Consider the following 22,235-nt stretch of genomic DNA (forward strand, 5'->3'; position numbering starts at 1 on the left):
TCTTTTTCTTTCTTTTTTCTTTTTAGAAGTAAATCTGAGTTAAGATATCTGAGCTGTAGAACAGGCAGTCTGTTTATATGAGTAGGAAAGTGATTCATATTTATTGTTTGGGTGAATAAAATTCAGATGAATGAATTTTACTTTTGTTTTAATATAGAGGAACATTTGGCATGGACAATCTTTTAAGAGCTGTGTTCATTTAGTACGTGTTAAACATACCTTAAATTCTCAGACCACTATACTTAAATAAATACTTTGAGATTTCCCCTGAAAGGAAGTCCTGAAGGATAAGACCATGAAAGGAATATTGTTACTAAAGTTCAAATATTGTTGTTACTTTGTTTTTTATCTCTACCACCAAAGTAGATTTGGAAAGAAATTTTCTATTCCACACCTTCCCAAAACATAAACAAATGCAGACCCCAAACCAAAAGTTTTTTTGTAATTTGTTCTTTGAAAGTGGGAGAATATTTTGTTGCTTTTGTTGTGTTGGGAATGGGAATGGAAGACTTTTACTTTTCTCTCTCTTTTTTTCAGTTTTATTTTAGTTTTAGATTTTACTTTCCTCCTCTCATCTTTATTGATTTAATTTAAAAAAAAATATTTGGGGGTTGGCCTGGTAGTATAGTGGTTAAGTTCCTGCACTCTGCTTTGGTGGCCCAGGGGTCACGGGTTTCAGATCTTGGCCGTGGACCTACGTACCACTTGTCAAGCCATGCTGTGGTGTCATCCCACATACAAAATAGAGGAAGATTGGTGTGGATGTTAGCTCAGGGCCAATCTTCCTCACCAAAAGTCAAATGTATACATGAAGTAAATTCAGAGAAGTGTTACTCCATCCTAAAGACCTTCATCCTGTGTCTTTCTATCCTTGTAGATAATGAACATCTTGTTTTCCAGTTTATCCTCCTATGTTTCTTTATATTTTCTCATTTTCACTTCTTTCTTACACACAGGGTAGCATACTATGTAATCTGTTTTGCATTGTTTTCAGTTATTATTATTTCCTGGAAATTGCTCCATATCACTTATGCAAGATCTTCCTCATTTTTTTTGTACAGTTGTATAGTACTTCACTGAGCTTGTATACCATAGCTTATTTGAACAAACTCCTATACTTGGAAATCTAGGTAGTTTCCAATATTTTGCAATTGCAAATAATTCTTCAATGAATAACCTTTGCTCATATATTTTGATATTGTTACTTGTATATCATCAGGATACATTCCTAGAAGTTTGAATGCTGGGTAAAAGGATAATGCATACAAGTTTTGTTAGATATTGCTAAACTGTCCTTCATGAGAGTGAAGCCATCTTGTATTTCCATCAACAATGTTACAAAGAAAGTATATTGTCAAGCTTTTGGATTTTTTGTCAATCTGAAATGTGAGAAATGGTATCATAATAGAGTTTTAATTTGCATTTCTCTTAATATGTGTGAATTTGAACAGTTGCCTATTTATTTAGGGGCCATATTTATAGATCTTTTTATGAATCATCTGTTTATGTTGTTTGCCTCTATTTCTATAGAAAGTTTTGTCTTTGCTCTCATTTTCAAATCTTTGTAGTTAGGGATATTAGTCCTGTATCTGTGATTTATATCCTCATGTTGTCTCTCAGTTGGCAGTTTTTGTTTTGACTTTGCTTATGGTAATTTTTGTTATGCAAAAGTTAAAAAAAAATTTCTGCATCCACGTATTGATCAATATGTATATTTATTTATTGCGTTTGGAATTTTAGTCCTGGTTAGAAGGCCTTTCTCACATCCAGTTTAAACGTACCCATGGTTTCTCCTAATGTGCGCACAATTTTATTTCTTACATTGATTCTTGGATCAATTTATACCCTGATCTTGTATATGATGTGGGGAATGGATCTAATTTTGTCTTTTTCTAAGTCTTTCTAGTGTTCCAGTGCCATTTATAAAAGTGCCTCAAGATCTCTTTGACCCTGTAATAGAGAGAACATCTTTATCATGTGTTAGATGTCCACATGTAGTAGGTTTCTTACTGGGCTTCTGTTCTCTTTCATTAGTCTATGAGCCAGTCCTCTTCTGTTGTAGTTACAGAGGCTTTTCCAATATAATTTAATATCTGATAGAGCCAGTCCCTCCTCATAGCTATTCTTTTTCTGTATTTCCTAATTATTCTTGAAAGGCAATCATTCCTTTCAAAATTTGTGATCAACTTGTCTAGCTCAATAAAACTAGCTTATTGGAATTTGTCTTGTGATTGCATTAAATTTATAAATTAACATAGAAACAACTAACATCTTTTTTAATAATTCAAGTACCTTTTTTTTTAATACTGAGGTATATTTGACATATAACATTGTATTAGTTTCAAGTGTACATCATAATCATTCAATATTTGTGCATATTGTGAAATGATCACCACAATAAGTCTAGTTAACATCTGTAACCATTTTTTTTTCTTGTTATGAGAACTTTTAAGATCTACTGTCTCAGCAACTTTCAAATATATAGTACAGTGTTATTAAGTATAGTCACCATGCTGTACATTGCATCTTCTTTCTTCTTTATAACTAGAAGTGTGTACCTTTTAACTCGTCACCATTTCGCCTATCTCCCACCGTCAGCCCCTGGCAACCACCAATCTGTTCCCTGTAACTACAGTTTGGTTTTTTGTTTTGTTTTGGATTCCACATGTTTGTGAGATCATACAGTATTTGTCTTTCTCTGTCTAATTTATTTCACGTAGCATAATGCCCTCAAGGTCTATCCATTTTATCAAAATGGCAAGATTTCCTTCTTTTTTTGTGGTAGAATAATATTTCATTATATATGTATATATTTATGGTAACAGATGATAACTAGACTCATTGTGGTGATCATTTCACAATACACACAAATATTGAATGATTATCATGTACGCTTGAAACTAATACAAGGTTATATGTCAAACATACCTCAATATTAAAAAAAGATACTTGAATTATACATATATATGAATTATATAAAATATATATTGTCATTAATATAATATATTAACATATATAACCTTATATATAATATAAATATATAAAAATATAAATATATAATGTTACATATATATATATATATATATATAACATTTTTTTAATTCATTCATCTGTCAGTGGACACTTAGGTTGTTTCCATGTCTTTGTTTATTATACATAATGATGCAATGAATATGGGGATGCATATCTGTTTTCAAGTTAGTGTTTTCATTTTCTTCAGATAAATGCCCGGCAGTGGAATTGCCAGATTATATGGTAGTTTTATTTTTAGTTTTTTAAGGACCCTCCGTACTGTTTTCCATAGTGGCTGCACCAATTTATGTTCCCACCAACAATGCAGAAAGATTCCCTTTTCTTCACATCCTTGCCAATGCTTGTTAGTTCTTGTCTTTTTGATAATAACCATTCTAACAAGTATGAGGTGATATCTCATTGTGGTTTTGATTTGCATTTCCCTGATGGTTGGTGATATCGAGCATCTTTTCCTGTGCCTGTTGGCCATCAGTATGTCTTCTTTGGAAACATATCTATTCAGACCTTCTACCTATTTTTTAATCAAATTGTTTGTTTTTTTGCTGTTGAGTTGTATGAGTTCCTTATATATTTGGGATATTAGCCTTTTATCAGATACATGGTTTGCAAATATTTTGTCTCATTATGTAGGCTGCCTTTTCATTTTGTTGATGATTTCCTTTGCTGGGCAGAAACTTTTTAGTTTGGTGTATTCCCACTTGTTTATTTTTACTTTCATTGTCTTTGCTTTTGGTGTAGAATCCAGAAAATTGTCAAGACCAATATCAAGGAGCTAACCACTTATGTTTTCTTCTAGGAGTTTTATGGCTTCAGGTCTTATATTCAATTCTTTTATCCATTTTGAGTTAACTTTTGTGTATGGTGTAAGATAGTGTTCCAGTTTCATTCTTTTGTATGTGACTGTCTAGTTTTCCCAACACTATTTGTTGAAAAGGCTATCATTTCCCCATTGTATATTCCTGGCTCCTTTGTTGTGAATTAATTGGCTATATATACACAGGCCAATTTCTGGGCTCTCTATTCTGCCTCATTGATCTGTGTCTATGTTTATGCCAAACCCATACTTTTTTGATTACTGTAGCTGTGTAATATAGCTTGAAATCAGGGGGCATGATGCTGTCAGCTTTGTTCTTCTTTCTCAAGATTGCTTTGGCTCTTTGGAATATTTTGTGGTTCCATATAAATTTTAGGATTGTTTGTTCTATTTCTGTGAAAAATGCCCTCGGAATTTTGATAGGGATTGTATTGAATCTGTAGACTGTTTTGGGTAGTATGGACATTTTAACAATATTGATTATTCCAATCTACGAGCATGGAATATTTTTCCATTTATTTGTGTCTTCTTCAATTTCTTTTATTAACACGTTATAGTTTTCAGTGTACAGGTCTTTCACCTCCTTGGTTATATTTATTCTAGGTATTTTATTCTTTTTGATGCAATTGTAAATCAGATTTTTTTCTTAATTTCTCTTTCTGATAGTAGAAAGAACTAACATTTTATGTTGAGACATTGTAACTAAAAACAAGGAATATCTTTTTATTTGTTTCAAGTCTATTTTTTTTCTGTTAGGAATGTTTTATAGTTTTATTTATAAGGATCTTGAACATTTCTTAAGTTGTTTTCTTAAGTATTTTATTATTTTTGTTGCTATTGTAGATGGCATTTTGTCACCCATTATATTCTCTAAGTGGTCAATAGAAAATGCTATTGATTTATAAGTGTTAATCTTATAACTTGTAGCTTGCTGAATTCTTTTATTATTTGAGCCATTTTTAATCACGTATTTTCTGGTGATTTTCAAACATAATGTCAAGTTATTAGCAAATAAGGAGAATTTTATACTTCTTTTCTAATTCTCATGCCTTTAATTCTTTTCTCTAGTTTAATGTATTGAATCCAGAAAAGTATTAAGTAGTAGTGAAGAAAATGAGCATTCTTAGCTTTCTCAAATCTCATTGAGAATGCCTCCAGGATTATCCCATTAAGTAAAGATTCTGGTTTTAGGATTGAGGTATTTGTTTTCTTACTGCTGTAACAAATTACCATGAACTTAGTGGCTTAAAACAACACATTTATTATTTTGTAGTTCTAGAGGTCGGAAGTCTGAAATGGATCTCACTGTAGTAAAATCAGGTTGTCAGCAGGCTGGATTTATTCTGGGGAGTCTAGCACAGAATCGGTTCCCATGCCTTTTCCAGCTTCTTGTATTCTTTCCAGCTTGCTTAAATTCTTTGGCTGGCAGTGTAGTATCTTCAATCATTCTTTGAAAGATTTCTCTGACCCTCACCCTCTTGCATCTCTGTTTCACTTATAAGGAAGCTTGTGATTACATTAGGGCCACCAGGATAATCTCTCCATTTCGCTCAAGATCCTTAATCTAATCAGAAGTGCACAATATCTTTTCTCCTTTAAGGCAACACATTCACAGGTTCTGGGGAGTAAGACATGGACCTCTGGAGCGGGGAGATATTCTGCCTGTTACAGGGGTGTGTGTGTGTACATTTAATCATATTAGGGAAGTCTCCCTTCATTCCCGTTTTTGTCAAGAGTTTATACTAGGAATGAATATTGAATTTTGGCCAAGTCTTTTTGAATAGCTCCCTGAGATAATCATGTGGTATTTGAACCTGTTAATATAGTGAATAATGTCAATATATTTTCAAATATTGAACTGTTCGTACATTTGTCATATATACTCTACTTTGTCATTTTCTTCTTTTTGCTTTCTTATCAAGTTATTATTATACTTGCTTTATAACATTAACGTGAAAGTTTTCCTTCATTTTCTATGTTCTAAACAATTTATGTAGCTTTGGTTCTAGCTGGTCACTAAAGGTTTGGTAGAATTTCTTTGTGAATTCAGCTGGACTTGATGCTTTGCTGTGAGATATATCTTTGAAAACTTTATTTTTTTTCTATGAAGACTGTTCCATTCATACTGGGAATAGTTTTGGTAGACTATATTCTTGAAAGGAATGACTCATTTCCCCTAGATTTTCAAATTTATTTACATATATGTATATCTTGCATGAAGAGTTATTTATCCTGTGTCATTTTTTATTTTTATATACGTGTGTTTTTTCTCTTCAGTCATTGTTTAAAATAGTAGTTTGTCTGCTTGGTTGATTTGAAAAAAACAGGATTTTGGTTTATCAATTTGTTCTTCTGTTTTTATTTTCTCTGCTTCATTAATTTCTGCATTTTCTTTATCGTGTTTCCTTTGTATTTATTTATTTTTTCCTTCTAGGTTTTTGGGTAGGGTATTTAATTAATTTATCTTTATTTGTATTAACCTGTGTGTTTAGGGTTATCAATTTTCCTCTGATTCCTGCTGTAAATGGATCTCATAGATTCTGAACATGCAGTGTATTTATTATTATCATTTTATTTCAAAAATTCCACAGATTCTCCTTCTATTTCCCCTTTCACCCAAGATTTGTTTAATGTAAGATATTGTAATTCCAGATAGGGAGGCTTTTTTGTTGTGCTTTTGTTTGCTTTATTTTTAATTTGTAGTTTTATTGCCTTGTGAGCAGAGATTGCTGTTTGTAATATTTCTAGTTTATAGAACCTACTGATGCTGTCTTAGTCTTATCATCTATGATCAATCTTTATGAACGTTCTGTATTCAATTAAGAAGGTATATTCTCTATTATTGGTGTGAGTTGTTTAATATATATGTACTTATTGATTACACACCTTAGGTTTTTTTATGTTTTTACTAATTTTTGTCTGCTTGACCTGACATACTAAAACTGTTGTTAAATTCTTCTATTTTTAGTTTTTTATATTTTTTCCTGCATCATCCATATTTTTCATATTTTACATAATTGCTGTTATTATTTGATACACAGATATTCAAAGAGCTATATTTTCTTTGTGAAATGTAGCTTTCAGCATTATAAAGTATCCTTATTTGTCTCTTCTAATATTTTCCAGCTAATTTTACTTTGTCTGATATCAGGATTGTGACACATGCATTCTTATTGTTTTCATTTGTATGATAAATTATTGTCTATCTATTTTTAGCTTATTTAATTATCATACTTTGAGTTTCAGATTCAACATCAACATGGAGTTGAGTTTTGCTTTGTGAGTCAATATAAACATTAAGTTCCTTTTAATAAATAAATTAAGCATATTCACATTTGTTGACATGACTGTTATGTTTGGTCTCAATTCTGTCATCTTACGTTGAATAACAGTGTATATGATATTATATTTACTGTATTTTTTATTCGGTGTATGCTTTTCACTTTTAAATATATTTTTTAGTATTTAGGAATGCTTGTATTTTTAATTTAGGGGCTATCTTTGTATTAACACTTTTTATAGAGCCCTTCACTCCCCTTTTTCTAAACTAATCTATTGCTATGTGCTACATCAGTTTTAAATGACTGCCCCCTATGACCTATAATCTTATTCTACTTTCCAATTTTTTCTCTCCTTTATCCTTTCATCTTTTAGGTGAATTCTTTCTATTTGTCAGAACAAATAAGGCTTATATAATGTTCTTCTACCTATGACCTCATCCTCATGTAGTCTTAGATTTACAGTCATTTATATGAAATTCTTAAGTTCAGTTTTTCTTGGCCAAAGCTTTCCCAATTGTCTTTGGTAGAATGAAGCTCACCATCCAGTAGATTCCTATGGAAAGTCACAGTATTTCCTGAATTTGGCGGATTAAAAACTCTTTGAAGAACAGCTTAGCAGGATGTAATATTCTTGGTTCACATTTTCTCTTCTCTTTCCTTGAAAACCTCTACTTCACTGCAGCCTTGTTGTTCGCGAGAAGCCTGTAGCCAGTTAATTTTTTAATCTTTGTAAGTTATTTCATCTCTTTGCCTGATCATCTGATTGTTTTTCTTTATCTTTCAAGTCAAATAGTTTTACTAGTGTGTGTCTTGGAGTTGATTATTCTGGGGCAGACTTCCATGGTACCTGGTGGGTCCCTTCAGCGTATTGGTTCAGGTCTTCTTTTATTTAAACTTTTTGCACTTATATTTGTTAACATTAATTTGTTCCAGTGTATCAATTTTTTCTAAGACATTTAATATAGGTAGTTGCACCTCCCTGCCTATTTTCCATTTCATCTACTTTCTCTGACCCATTTTACTTCATTATCTCATCTTCTCTCTCTTTGTCTTTTTCTCTACTTTCCTTTAATGTCCTACATTATGTTTTCATTTGAATCTGTTCTTTCTTGGGCATCTTGTCATTCAGTATTCATTTTTGAAATGATTTTTTCTTCTATTTTCTTCCTGGGTTCAATCAATTCTCTTTTTATTTCTTTCTGGTTTTTACCCAATGTAGTCTTAGTTTTAGTATTGCTGGTTCAGGGTAGATTTGAGTAGTTTTCTTTTTTTTTTAATATCTCCAAATGTTTATTGAGGATATTTACTGCAGTTTTGTGTGTTGTATCACAGTAGTTTTTCTGCTTTGTTCCTGGTTGTTAAGGGGAGACTTCTGAGCAGCTGAAAACCTTTTACATTTTCTGAGTTTTCATTGTAGTTTTGAATGGACGTGGTCTGCTTTATTTCTGTTCCTATTCAGTTCTTGAACACAGTTTCTATTTCAAAAACATCCTCTTCTATCAGTTCTGCCCTCTTTCGTGAAGTTTCATTTATGGTTGTTGTGGCTGGTAGCAGTGGTGGGGAAAGATTGGTATGTCTTGTTTCACCTTTGTTTCCCTCACTATTTCCTTCACTGCCTCACCTCTAAGGACTACCAGCCATTCTCTCTGTATAGGATTAGCCTCCAAAGGAACGCTTCTCCAGGACTGCGACTTCCAGCCCCACACACTTTCAAGACTGTAGTCCTTTTTCATGGAATTTGTTAGGATGCCCCTCCTGTGCTTTCTACACTCAGTAACTTTCATTAGTAGGTGGTCTGTGAGTAATCTGTTAGAATTTTTTCTACTTACATGTGATTTAAAGGTGTGTGTTCATTTATGTTCTCTGTCTCCAGTAATGGTGAACACAAGGGTAGTGCATGGTTTTATTTCCCATTCTTGGTGATATTCTTTGGGGGGTGTGGTGGTAAGAGACATTCAGAGTCAGGCAACTGCCATGTTCCCCAAACGTGGAAGCCAAGATAGGCTTTTTCTTTTCAATGCAACTTTCAGGTCTTATAAATTTGAGTCTGTAACATGAAGAGTTCTCACATGGATTAACTATAAACAAAATTTAGCCTAAAAGGTAGAGGAATTTAATTTCAGGCTTGGCTATTCTATATTTTTGCTGTGTGCCATTGAAAATCACATAAATTTTGGGACATTAGTTCAGTTCCCTCTAAAATGAGGGTCGTGGCTAAGACCTTCAGATGATTGCTGATACTGTCTTCATCTCTAATCATGTACACCCACATTCACAAATGTATACCAACAGATCATTCTTAGTACTCTAAGAAATTGGGAGAAGATAAAGCCCATTTTATTCTGAGACTTGCTGTGCATTATAAATCACTGTTAAATAATGCTTTCTAGTAACAGGAAATGATGACAATACTAAAAACATTCCATTTTGATATAATATCACTCTCAAGGGTATTCCTTCTCAAGAATTTAATATCTCAGTATATCTGTGTGCCTATCTCTATATCTCTAGAACAATCTCTTGTCTCACAGAAGCAACTGAACAGCATATTTAAAATATAATTTCATATTGCTATTCTAGCTTTAGTGCATGATTTTAGGTTTACTACCTATTGAAAAGTTTAAAATGGTATAAATCAAAATAAGATATTAAGAGGCATTTTAATAGCTCAGTTTCGTTTTATTGAGAATTAGAAACAAAAAGGTTATATATCTCAAGCAGTGGCCCCTATTAGTTATAATCTAACCTAACATAAACATTATTTTTATTAAACAAGACATAAATTGCCTCAGGTTAATTTGGCCAACCAAGGAGGTTATAGAGAAAAGGAAACTCATAATCTCCCAGCTAAAATTTCTCAGTAATCCTTAATATTTTTTTCTTAGTAATTTTAAATTATTTCTTACCTTTTCAAAATTGTCTTCTAGACAACATTTTAAAAACTCTGCTTATTCAAATGTCTTTACTTGCTGAATCTTATATTGTAGTAGGCAGTTCACTTTTTAAATCTAGTTTCTAAAGCAGCCAGGATTTCACAGAGACCTCAGTAAATGCATATTTTTCTTCTTGAAGTTCTTTTTTTTCTTTCAGATCTTATTAATTTGATTGGTGAAAGAACAGTGCCACCAGTTTGGTGTAAAAATCGGTAAAATAAATAACATATTTTTTATCTTATTTCCCAAATTGGTTTTCTTTTAAGCCTATCTCAGTTCTAGTTCATTTGTCTTCATTTCTCCATTCACTTTTTCTTCTCTGCTGTTATTTTCATGATGTGATCTTGCAAGCATTCTCTAAGTTAGAATCTGTAAACTCTAGAGACAACTGTTCCCTTGTTATTATGCTATAATGTGTGTAAGCTTCTACCATATGGATAGCGGTGTTCTGCTAAATAATTGGAATAATGGTGCTTTTGAATGGCTCACTGTTTTATTAACATTTCTAAAATATTTTCTGAGTTGCAATTTCACTTCTATAAAATAACTTTTTAACTGTAAAGCATATTTTGGAAGTATTAAATTCTATCACCAATATTATGTAATTTATAAGAATATTAATAGAAATGAAAATACTTTCACTATTCAATACTTTAGTCATGCTTTTTTTTTTTTTTTTTGGTGAGGAAGATTTGCTCTGAGCTCACAGCTGTTGCTGATCTTCCCCTTTTTACTTGAGGACGATTGTCACTGAGCTAACATTTGTGCCAATCTTCCAACCTTCCTCTATTTTATACGAAATGCTGCCACAGCATGGCCTGACAAGTGATACTAGGTCTGCCCTTGGAATCTGAAACTCCGAACCTGGGCCACCAAAGTAGAGCTCGAAAACTTAACCACTATGCCACCAGGCCGGCCCCTTTAGTCATGCATTTTTAACCATGCGTAGAGTAAAATTAGCTCTTTAGGAATTTGTTGATTTATAGATTGGATCATTATGTGGATTTAGCAAAGCTTTACATCAAATAACTTTTCAGGTTTCTGGTTAAATATGGCAAAATGAATACAATGGTTTATTACTGCTGTATTCAGGAATTCCACTTAAATAACAGTAGAACAATAAAAAGGGCATGCACTCTCAAGGACAAATATAATAGGAAAGGATATAATAGCTCAAAAGAAATATCAACAGATTTTGGGAACTGGAAAGCAGATGGATGAGTGATAATTTACCTAGCAGACTGGATGAGCTTGAAAGCGCCCCTTCAGTTGGAAGATCTGCAAGAAGCAAATCAGTTGACATGGCACGGCTGGATCAGACACAAAGCTCTATGGCCAGCACATTTTTGCCCCTTCCAAGGCACACAGAAAGATGTTTCACTGTCTTCTTTTCAGTTATGCTGGACCCATTTGACTGAGCTCTAGCCAATGAAATGTGGGCAAAAGTAACATAAGCCACTTCTAGGCTAAAGTCATTAATCACTTTGGGCCATCCTCCTAGTCTACCTTTCCTTTCTAAAGGTGAACTTGGAAGCCACGTATTCTAGACGGTGAATCTGTAAGATGGATGCAAGCTGGATCCTTAAGTCTTCAGGTAGAGCAGTGCCTTCTAGGAGAGCTGAATAACCTGCATCAAACTATGGGAAAGGAAAACGGACACTTACTTTGTTAAACCATTGAGATTTCAGGGATTATTTGTTACCACCATATAGCCTATTCTATTCTAACTAACATAAGATTCTTGGATGGCTTAAGAATTATAGGCAGTAAGTAATTCTGAGGACAAATGTTTTCAATGTGCCTAAAAATTACTCCCTTACCTGCAGAACATAGTCTAAGTGTGACACACTATCCCGTGAATGTGCAGCTTAAATGAAAATCCATACATAGTTTGTGAGTGCCCTGACAGCTCTTTCTCCAATCAGCTTTCATAAAGCTAACAGTGAGTCGATGCACATGATGCAAGAGATAGGAGGATTCCTATTTTGGGAGAAACATGAGCTAAAGAGTAAAGACTGAAGGAGACCAACATTTGCAGGTCTCTAATAGAATGGTCTGAGTTCTGCATGAACAGCTAACAGTGATGTTTACCTTTGATGAACACCACCTATAATCAAAGAGCTTCCAATCTGGACACCAATCTGTGTACCTCATTCTAATTCATAAGAGCAAAGCATCACTAAAGTAAAAAAAAGAAAGTTATGATTAATAGTCAACGACACATAATGAAATATTTCATGCATGATATATAAGTAGGACAGTATTAAAAAGGAATAAGTAGGAAATAAGAAAGTAATTTTGGACATTAAAAATTTGATTGCAAAATGTGTTAAGAAAAAGCTTAAAGATAATTTTAAGAAATCTCTTTGAAAGAGAAAAACACTGAAAATAGAGGAAAAATAATCAGAATTACGTAGGTTAAACAAGAAGGACAAATGTGTTCAGTGTTGATGTTTCCAAAAAAAGAGGTTCTATAAAACACCATACATGAAAATGTTTATCAAATTGATTGATGCCCTAAATAAGAAATTGGAAAGTATAAAAGTTTTCTGGAAAAAGAAATATGAGAGCATAACTTTATGGCATTGAGATATGGAAGAAACTTAAACTTGATATAAAAAGCACAAACTATAAAGTGAAAGATTGAACAACAAACTAAAAACATTGTGTACCACAAAAAGTCACTGTAAACAAAATTAAAAATAAAATTATGGGAAAAGATATTTGTAACATATAGAACAAACAACAATGCTATATTCTATACAGTATTCTCACTGTATAGGACTCAGGAAGTATTCTTATGCATAGACTCTCTCTTTTTATCTCTCTATATCTATTTATCGTCATCATCTATAAATGTGTATGAATGCAATTTTTAAATTCAATAAGAAAAAAGGCAACCCAATAGAAAAATGGGTATATTAGTTTTCTATTGATTCAGTAGGAAATTAAACTAAGGGGCCTAAAACAATACAAATTTATTATCTTACAGTTCTGGAGGTCAGAAGCCTAAAAGTGAAGAAATCTTGAAATGTGGACATTATTCTATCTTACTGGAAGTTCTAGGGGAGAATCCATTTCCTTGTATTTTCCAGTTTCTAGAGGCTTCACCCATTTCTTGCCTTACATTATTCCAACCTCTGATTCTGTTATAACATTTCCTTCTCTGTCTCTGGCCCTTTTTCCTCCCTCTTATAGGGACCCTTGTAATTCCATTGGGCCCACCTGCATAATCCAGAATAATCTCTTCCTCTCAAAATCCTTAACAACCACATCTTCAAAGTCTCTTTTGGTGTGTAAGGTAACATATTCACAGCTTCCAGGCATTAGGATGTGGACATCTTTGGGAGGGCCGTTAGTCAGCCTACCATAATGGACAAATGGTATGGATGGTCACTTCATTGGACAGGAGACCTGAGTAGTCACTACAGATATGAGAAGGATATAAAGCTCATTGGTAATCTGAGAAGTCGAATGCACTTCTCAACATTTTGGAAAAAGTAAGTCTGATAATAACCAAGAGTTTTGAGCATGTAGGAAAGAAAAGTTCACAATACCTAGCAGATTTGATTACATGAATTTTTATGGCCAACTCCAGGCAAAAATACTAGGGGAAATCTCTCACACATGTCTAACAACATAGAAACATGTGAAAAGAGCTTAAATACATAGTCCGGTGGAATTGCAAGAAATTAAGCACAACCAAAAGATGCACTAATGGGAGAATAAATAAATAAATTGCTGTGTAGTCATATTGGAATATTACTTACTAATAAAAATGAATGAATATTACTGCATTTATCAACATGGATAGGTCTAGAAGTCGTAATATTAAGGGAAGAAAATAATTTCTAGAGTCATATGTATAATAAAACAGTTAAGTAAAACTGTTAAAAACATGCAAGACAGTGAATGCCATGTGCTATTTATGAACATATACATGTCTAGTTAAAGTATAAAAGCATGATGGAGAATAATACAAATCGATTTTAGAATAGTGGCTGTGTCTGAGAAAGAGAGATGGAACTAGGATTGCAAAGGGCATAGGGGATTTCACCTGAATTTCTAAGTTTTTACTTATTTAATGAAATCTGAAACAAATGTTAGCCTTTGCCATTAAATTATGGGAGCATCTATTATGTTACTCTACTTTTATGAATATTTGAGATATTTAATATTATTTTAAAGTGGTAATTGAAGCGTTAATGTAGTTGAGGGTACTTTTCTCTTGATTTTTATAAAAGTTTCTGTCCTTATTTTTTCAGTAAAGAGATTTCTTTAACATTTCCTGAGGAAGTAAGAATTACTAGAGTAATTTTTAGTTTCAAAGATTTCCTTTACAGTTGAATACTTATGAAGTAATTTACAAATGACAATGTACTCTATAAATGTCAAGGATATATAATTACCGTAGCATCTCTTTTTTTAAAAGACAAATCCACAGTATATATCTGTTTTATTAAAAAGGCACACCACCTTCTATGAACGGATTGATTCCCATTGCTGTGAGTAGACAATGATCTTTGCTGTGGGCTTTAGTTTATGAGGTAATTCTACTTAACACTAAAGGTTACCACAGATTTGGGGGATGAGCAGATCACGTTTTATTATTCTTTTTTCCTACAGATAATGAAACTAACCAGCCAAGAGACTAAGGTCATGCTAATGTATTGTGATGCAAAATTCAGGACCCAGATCTTTCTGATTCACCATTTAGTGCTCATCCCACTATTCCAGTAAAATGGAATCTCCCTGATTCAATTAGACTAGGGCCCTAGGTGGAACCTGTATGATTCTTTTTTTAACCAAAGAGGCAGATTAGTGAAAGTAACATTAAAAATAAGTAAATATGTATCCAATGGAATATGTGCCCTTCCTAATACTAAGAATTAGGAGCCCTTTTCAAAGCCCTTGATTAATCCCTGCAATTCCTTGCAAGTGCTGGTACTGTTGGAGTCTTGGTATCTGTCCTCCTGGACCAGCAGGAAAAGTCAGTCAGGGGAAGATGAGCACAGAGAATGAAAGTTGGCAAATGGGAAGAAACAAACCACTACTTCAACAGTATACAGAGAGCCGCGTACTGTAGGACCTTCTTTATTAAAGGAAGAAGAATGTCCATTTTGGAAATTGACATCTTTTTCTAAAAACATACACAAATTGAAAACCTTTATTAAATTTCTGGATTAGTTTGCTAGGGCTGTCTTAACAATGTGCCACAGACTTGGTGACTTAAACAACAGAAATTAATTTTCTCACATTTCTGGAGGCTGGAAAATCGCAGATCAGGTGTCAGCAGGGTTTTCTCCTGAGGCCTCTCTCCTTCGCTTGTCGATCGTTGTCTTCTCTCTGTGTCTTCACGTGGTCTTCCCTTTGTGTGTGTCTGCGTCCTAATCTGTTTTTATAAGACACTAGTCATATTGGATTAGGGCCCATCCTAGTTACCTTGTTGTAACTTAATTACCTCTTTAAAGGCTTCATCTTCAAATACAGACACATTCTGAGGTACTAGAGCTTAGTACTTCAACATATGAATTTGAGTGGGGTGGAGAGGGTGGATGGGGGGGCATTCCTTAGCTGGTAACCATTTCTGAAAAGTCAAAACCTAGAAACTTCTTGTTGATGAGATGAAATAGAGCGTCCATTCTTACAATGTATGTCCTCCAATATTTTATCATGATACCTCTAACATTTTTTTTTAAATCCTCACATTTGAATGCTTAAACCAGATTTCATTTTTTTTTTCATTATAGGCACTTCATAATATTAGTTGCATCCATTTAATCTGTGGCCTGTTGTTCTTCACTTCTGTTCCTTAGCCTTTGCATGCAAGACTCCTTCCCTTTGACTGTCCAGTCCTGCATCTTGCCGAAAGACTGTGAAACCACTGAGTGGTCCCCCTGGAGTTCCTGCTCCAAGACATGTCGTTCAGGGAGTCTGTCACCAGGATTCAGGAGCAGGAGCCGCAATGTGAAGCATGTTGCTATTGGAGGTGGAAGGGAGTGCCCTGAACTTCTTGAGAAAGAGGCCTGCATTGTCGAAGGAGAATTTTTGCAGCCATGTCCCAGGTACTGTGCATTCTTTGGTATGGGTATTCAGTGTTCCATATAACCTCACGTTATGTGATATAGGGATGTTCACAAGAATAAGAGTAGCTGTGACTCGTATTTGTTCAGTCTTTTCTCAGTACAGAGTTCCATACTGGGCAGTAAAGCACAGTGGGTTAAGAGCATGGGCTGTGTTGATTCCCTGGGCTCCAATTATATTTCTGTGACTCTAATTACGTGAATTTCGGCAAATTCCTTACGTCTAGTGCCTTAGTTTACTCATTTACTAGTAGGGCTTACTTCATCCAGCATCTTGCACATCATAAATGCTGGGTAACCATCAGTTATCATTACCTCACATGTCACATGTAATTTTTCTGACAACCTAAGAAGACATTCATAGCATCTTATTTTGTAAATGAGGCCATTAATGCTTAGAGAGATTAAGGTAATTCCTGAGGTTACACAGCTAATGAGTGACCTTGATTCTAATGCAGTTCTGTCTCTCAAAGTCACTGCCATGCTGTGGCGTTGTTTCTATTCCAGAGTCCCTAGGGAGCCAGAGAATGTTGGGAATAGGATTAACACAGACAAGTAGCTGTATTTTAAGATCTTGCTATTCGTTATATTTTGCCTGGCTATAGAGCCCTTGATAAAGGCCTCCAATATATTTTCCTCTGGGTTGTTGGCTCATAATAGGCCTAAACTGATAATGACAGAAGTCATTTGGGGCTGGCTGTTCAGAAGCTGTTGGGGATGAATTTGTGCTACTTCCTGATGGACAGCTGCCCTGAACTATATCTGTTAAATCTGCAGCTATTTTAGATAGAACTTTTCTATAGTTTCTTATAGTCTCTAAAATTTGAGAATTGTTTCCTTAGTGAAAAATCAAATGAGGCAAAAAATAGCTTCTTGTAGACTTTAGTGTGAAGGGTAGAGGAGTTACAAACTCAGTGGGAGTGTTGTTGGGCCTGGCTATTCCCTAAGCCTGAAATAGTGTGTGTGGGGGGCAGGGAAAGGTGAGTGGGTAGAGGGGCGAGTTCCTGCTGTCAGATTCTTAGCCACACACTTTCTCTGCCTCACCGTTGAAGTCAGTGTAGATTCAACATACTCCTCACATACTGACTGTTCACTTTTTACTAAGAGGACCCCTTAGATTCATATCATTCCTTACCTCAAAAGCTGAGAAGGTAGGTGTTGTTCGTGATCCTTTACAGATTAACTGGTTGTCTCACAGAATCCTCCCTAGTTGTGTTGCGTATGTGTCCAATCTTTCAAAACACTAATTTTGGGGCAAAGCGTGGGATTGGAAATGGCATGAAACCTGAGGTCTCTATCCCTTTTGAACTTGGCTGGACCTGGATTAAAACTGCATCACCATCACTTATGAGCTGTGTGTTCTTTGACATGCTATACATCTTCTCTAAGACATTTCCCTCTTCAGTAAAATTTGTCTAACTATACTGCCTGTGTTGAAGGTTGAACACCTAGAGACCAGGTAGGTAAAATATCAGTCCCAGTGCTCAGCTCATAGGAGGTACTACAAGAATGGTGACCTTACTGTTGACATTTGCAGGTGTCTTCATTTCTTCCAGAAAGAGAATCTCTCCTTTCCTTGGAAGGCATACTGTAGTAATTTAATGGTGGTAAAAATGTTATTTCTTCTTGCTAATTTGGAATTTTTTTTCCCTATGGAGGCATAATTCAGAAGGGTTCTCAAAGTTATGCTGCCAGGAATAGAATCTGGGTTTAATGATGACCTTGATATTGGTGCTTTTTTCCTGCATTCCTTTCATGAAGTGGCTAGTGACCTCTTCCTGATATTTTCAACAGTTTGTTGACTTATAGATATCCCTCCATTTTCTTTTCTTCTCATTTCTTTGTTAGTAACTATTATAATTCTCTTGGAAGTCAGAGTGGTGCCTCCTGATGATGCTGAGGAAGCTGAGTTGCATCTACATTTATCAAGTAACAACAACCTTTTATTGAGCAACTACTGTTGCCAATAACCATATCAGAGATTTTATAAAGATTATTTAGAATAACATAGGAGTTTATCATCCAAATCGGACACTTTGAGAGTACAAGGGGTGTAAACTGGCGTTGTTCAGATCCAAATTGAAGTCTGTTTGGCTTCAAAGTCAGTGTTCTTTCCATTACATCACACTGACTCCCATGATAGTCATTGTGAAGATGCACACCCAGAGAAGAGTACATATACACACTTATATGTATTCATGTGTATCACTTTTTTCCCAAGAAAATAGTGTAGAATGGTAATAATTCAAGATGTACCCAAGATGGATTTCTGGATTGATTTTCAGTTGGTTCAACCTTAGCATCTGAAGGTAGGGTCTGATAGAATTCATTGGAGGTGAACCTGACCCTCTAGTTCTGCTATTTGGAAACGTTACTGTGTCAGATTTAAAAAAGAAAATTCTTCCCAAATAGCGAATTTGTAGGAAATAGGAGTCTTAGAAAATTCACTGAATGACAACCAGTGTTTTCCAGGGAGACTGTTGTGTTAATTAATGATTCCATTCGGTTGTGGAAAGAGAATACAGAAGTAATAACAACAAAATTAACATTGGCTGACATTCTTATTTGTCTGAAATCTGAACTGTGGCCTGTACCACAGGAAAGCAGAAAGGCCTAACTTTTGTTTCTAGTTTGACATTGGTGATTAAAATTCACTGGGAACAAGGGAAATGTAAACAAAATTTTATCAGGAAACAAAAATGCTCATTTTTCCTTTCTCAGAATTCCTGAGCAATTCATATGCATCAAGCAATTCATCACTGTATTTTTCCCCAGCAGAAAAATATAGATTTCTGTGACTCTTCATAGTGTTTTTTTAAACTCCCGTGAGCTAACATCTGCTTCCAACCTTCTTCTTTTTGTATGTGAGCTGCTGCCACAGCATGGCCACTGAAGAGAAGTGGTGTTAGTCTGCTCCTGGGAACTGAACCTAGGCCATCAAAGCGGAGTGCACTGAAGTTAACCACTAGGCCTCCGGGGCTGGCCCTTAAACTCTCTTAGAATAGTTTGACTTTTACCTTTCTACCACATTTACTATAGGAGATGTGTTTATTTATTCAGTAAATATACATTGACCTCTTTCTATGTGCCAAGCACTATGTTAAGTGTTTGAAACCTCAGAGAACAAAATAGACAAGAGTTCCTTCCCCCATTATAGGACTTAAATTTTAGTGAAGATATACCAAATAAATATAGCAAATAAAATAAGCTATGCACTTTGTGAGTGAGCTGTGGAAAAAATACAACATTAGTGCAGGGTAGAGATAGAGGTTTCTGGGATGCTGTGATGAGGGATCAGCTCAGGTTAGAGAATTAAACAAGATCATTAGAGAAGGCTCATTTGAACAAGCAGGATTTGGAGGGGAGGACTTGAAGGAAGTGAGGAAACTAGCCATACAGGTAATTAGGGGAAGAAGATTCCAAGAAGAGGGGCGAGCTAGAGAAGTGCTCTCCTACCTGCATATTAATATTGCTCAAAAAGTGCTTTTGTTGCTTAGCTTTGGAGATACTTTTTTTACCAACTGGACTCCACTGATTGGCATTTTAGCTCTAAACATTATGACTGCCCATCTCTAAGTCATGATTACATGAAAGGAATTACAACCAAGAGGAGCCCATTCTAGAAGTGATCCCTGAGACGGGAACACTTTGGAAGTTTCTTGGGGGAACTAGCTTACGTTAACTTGAAAGGAGTTATGCTATGCTAACCAGTCTATGTTATGCTAACGTGAGACATTTTAGAACTATAAGGGAATTAGTTAGCCTTGTGTTGCTGTAAGCTTGTTTCAAGAGTTTGCTATTTTTGACCAAGAAATATGTTGACTCTAAGAAACCCTTCCTCCAAGATTACACAGTCTACTTGTAATTTTATGCCCGCCTCCAACATAACACTAAGAGTGGCCCCGTTTACTAGATAGTGTAAGGAAAGACAGAGGACACGGAGGCTATAATATTTTAAATGCTTAGTATCAGATAGCTGAGGCATGACCTGATGCTGGAAGAGCCATCACTCCAGATCCGCTGTGCTTAAGTAGAGAGCCCATTCTGGCTGGAGACACTATAACACACAAGAATATTGAAAAATGTCAACATCTTTCTTGGAATTAACACCTCAGATGACCTACCAACAACTTCTGCCACTTCACAAGGAGGCAACAGCTTTCAGGCAAAAATGGCTATTCTACCTCTCAAACGGTCATTTAGAGTTTGAAATGAAATGTAAGACAGGACTGTTAAAGGGTGACAGTGACCAATGTAGAGTAAAACTCTTTTAAGGAGATCTTAGACAGAAGCTGCATGGCTGATAGTATTACGTAGATTGTGTGATATTGTTGCACAGAGAAGACAATTTGTAAAACATTGTTTCAATACTCTGGTCTGGCACTTAACAGATGGGCTCTCATCATCCATCCCTCCTTGTCTCTGGTATGTATGAATTTATCCTTATTATGGGTGAACTAGAGATTTTTCACAAAATGTCTGCCTGTGCAGAGTCATACTGAGAGAGCTATCTGGGTCTCCTGCAGCCCCCTATGATTTGCTTGTAAAACAACCCCCTGGTGACTATCCCTTTTCTCTCTAACATCTCTTTAAGGAACTGAACCCAAATTTAGATTTTCTAGATAAAATTCTTTTTCTTGATAAAACTCTAGGAACTAGTTGATGGATCTTTTTAGATGAATGTTGAAGCCCAAATAGAGCCAAGGAAAAGAAATTGCTGGTAAAACTTGACTTGGTCGTTGGCTCCCTTTGCCCGCTGGAATGGAGTGAGTGCTGGAATGGGGTTGATGTATCATGAAGAGATGTTTGTTCAACACTTGCTTCAGCCTGTCACTGTGCTAATTATACAGAATTTAGCAAACTGAAAACTTTCCGTCTGTATTCACTTACTTTATTCATCTTAAGAAGTTTGCGTAATATACTCTTTAAAAATGAGAGCATCCAGAACATAACCATGTTCTTTGAGTGTTTAATAGTTGGTAATGTTCCCACACATCATCCCATACATTTGGATATGGATTTTTTGTTTATTTATTTATTTTTCCTCTACCTTAGACTGGGGAGTGCCTATGAAAGTGCCCTGCTCATAGTAAACGCTCAGTAAACAGTGGATGAATAAATGAATGAAGGGACAGTTCCAGAACAATATTATGCACAGGGTACTTATTCTGTGCTTATATTTATTATATAATGTTTGTGTGAAGGATTCAAGGTCATTTCTTATAAAGAGCAGCTGAAATTGGCATCATCAGGGAGACTAAATAAGGACATCTACCCAGGGAAGGGATGGACACAGGGAGCTTGATGTGACATGGTCCCCAATCGCCTCCTTAATTCTGCTAACAGTGTGTCTGGTTTCCTAGATAAGAGGTTTCTGTTGTCATTGGTTATAAAAGCAACTTCAAACAGTGTGAGGAATGAGATTACAGTCTGAATTTGTAACAGTTTGCCTTCCAGAACAAAATGGCATGCACATCACCTACCACATCTTCGGTCTCTTCACCTGTTGACCGTCCACCACAGCACCTATCACCCTGCATATAATAGGAGCTGATTAAATGGTTGTTAAATGAATTACTGGATTCTTTAAGGAAGGTTTTTTGTTGTTATTTTATTTAAGCAGCTTTTCTGTGGCACTTGAGGAGTAAAGGAGTCATGACCTACAATCCTCAGGACAATCTGTTTTAGAAAAGAAGCAACAGTTTAACAGTTTTCAAAGAATCTTTAAATTGTTTCACTAGAAAGAAACTTGATGCCTTTTTATTGAGTCCATCTTTTACTGGTGCATATTGTTTCATGAGTCCCCATTGTGCCACTTTAAGTCCTCCTGGATGGAAGATTTGTTCCCCTGTTAGTGTAAGAAAGTTAACGTACTGTTAAGTGCTGTGCATAGTGATAGAAGTCTATTAATAATACATATGTGGAGTTTGGCTAGCAAAGCCATCTGCTGAAGAGCAAAGAGCTTTGCACTTTAAAGTAGCTTTCCATAATCAATAGTCCCACTCTATTCAATAAAAAATTACTAGAGCATAAAATGTATAAAGCTTGATCGGTTCCCTTTATTTTGGTCGTCTGTTCAGCAAAAAAAATG

The 22,235-nt window shown here is 35.0% G+C and overlaps 1 protein-coding gene across 5 annotated transcripts in view; it reads left to right on the forward strand.

The window, feature by feature from the left end:
• THSD7B (thrombospondin type 1 domain containing 7B) overlaps positions 1-22,235 on the forward strand; it is a 799,570-nt gene that overhangs the window by 290,263 nt on the left and 487,072 nt on the right. For all 5 annotated transcript variants that reach the window (XM_044768990.2, XM_044768984.2, XM_070507604.1 and 2 more), the window contains exon 4: positions 15,878-16,126. In XM_044768990.2, coding sequence (XP_044624925.1) covers positions 15,878-16,126 — 249 coding nt within the window. The remainder of the gene's footprint in view (positions 1-15,877; positions 16,127-22,235) is intronic.

Source organism: Equus asinus, chromosome 4, assembly GCF_041296235.1.
Source record: "Equus asinus isolate D_3611 breed Donkey chromosome 4, EquAss-T2T_v2, whole genome shotgun sequence".
In the NCBI taxonomy this organism is placed as follows: Eukaryota; Metazoa; Chordata; class Mammalia; order Perissodactyla; family Equidae; genus Equus; species Equus asinus.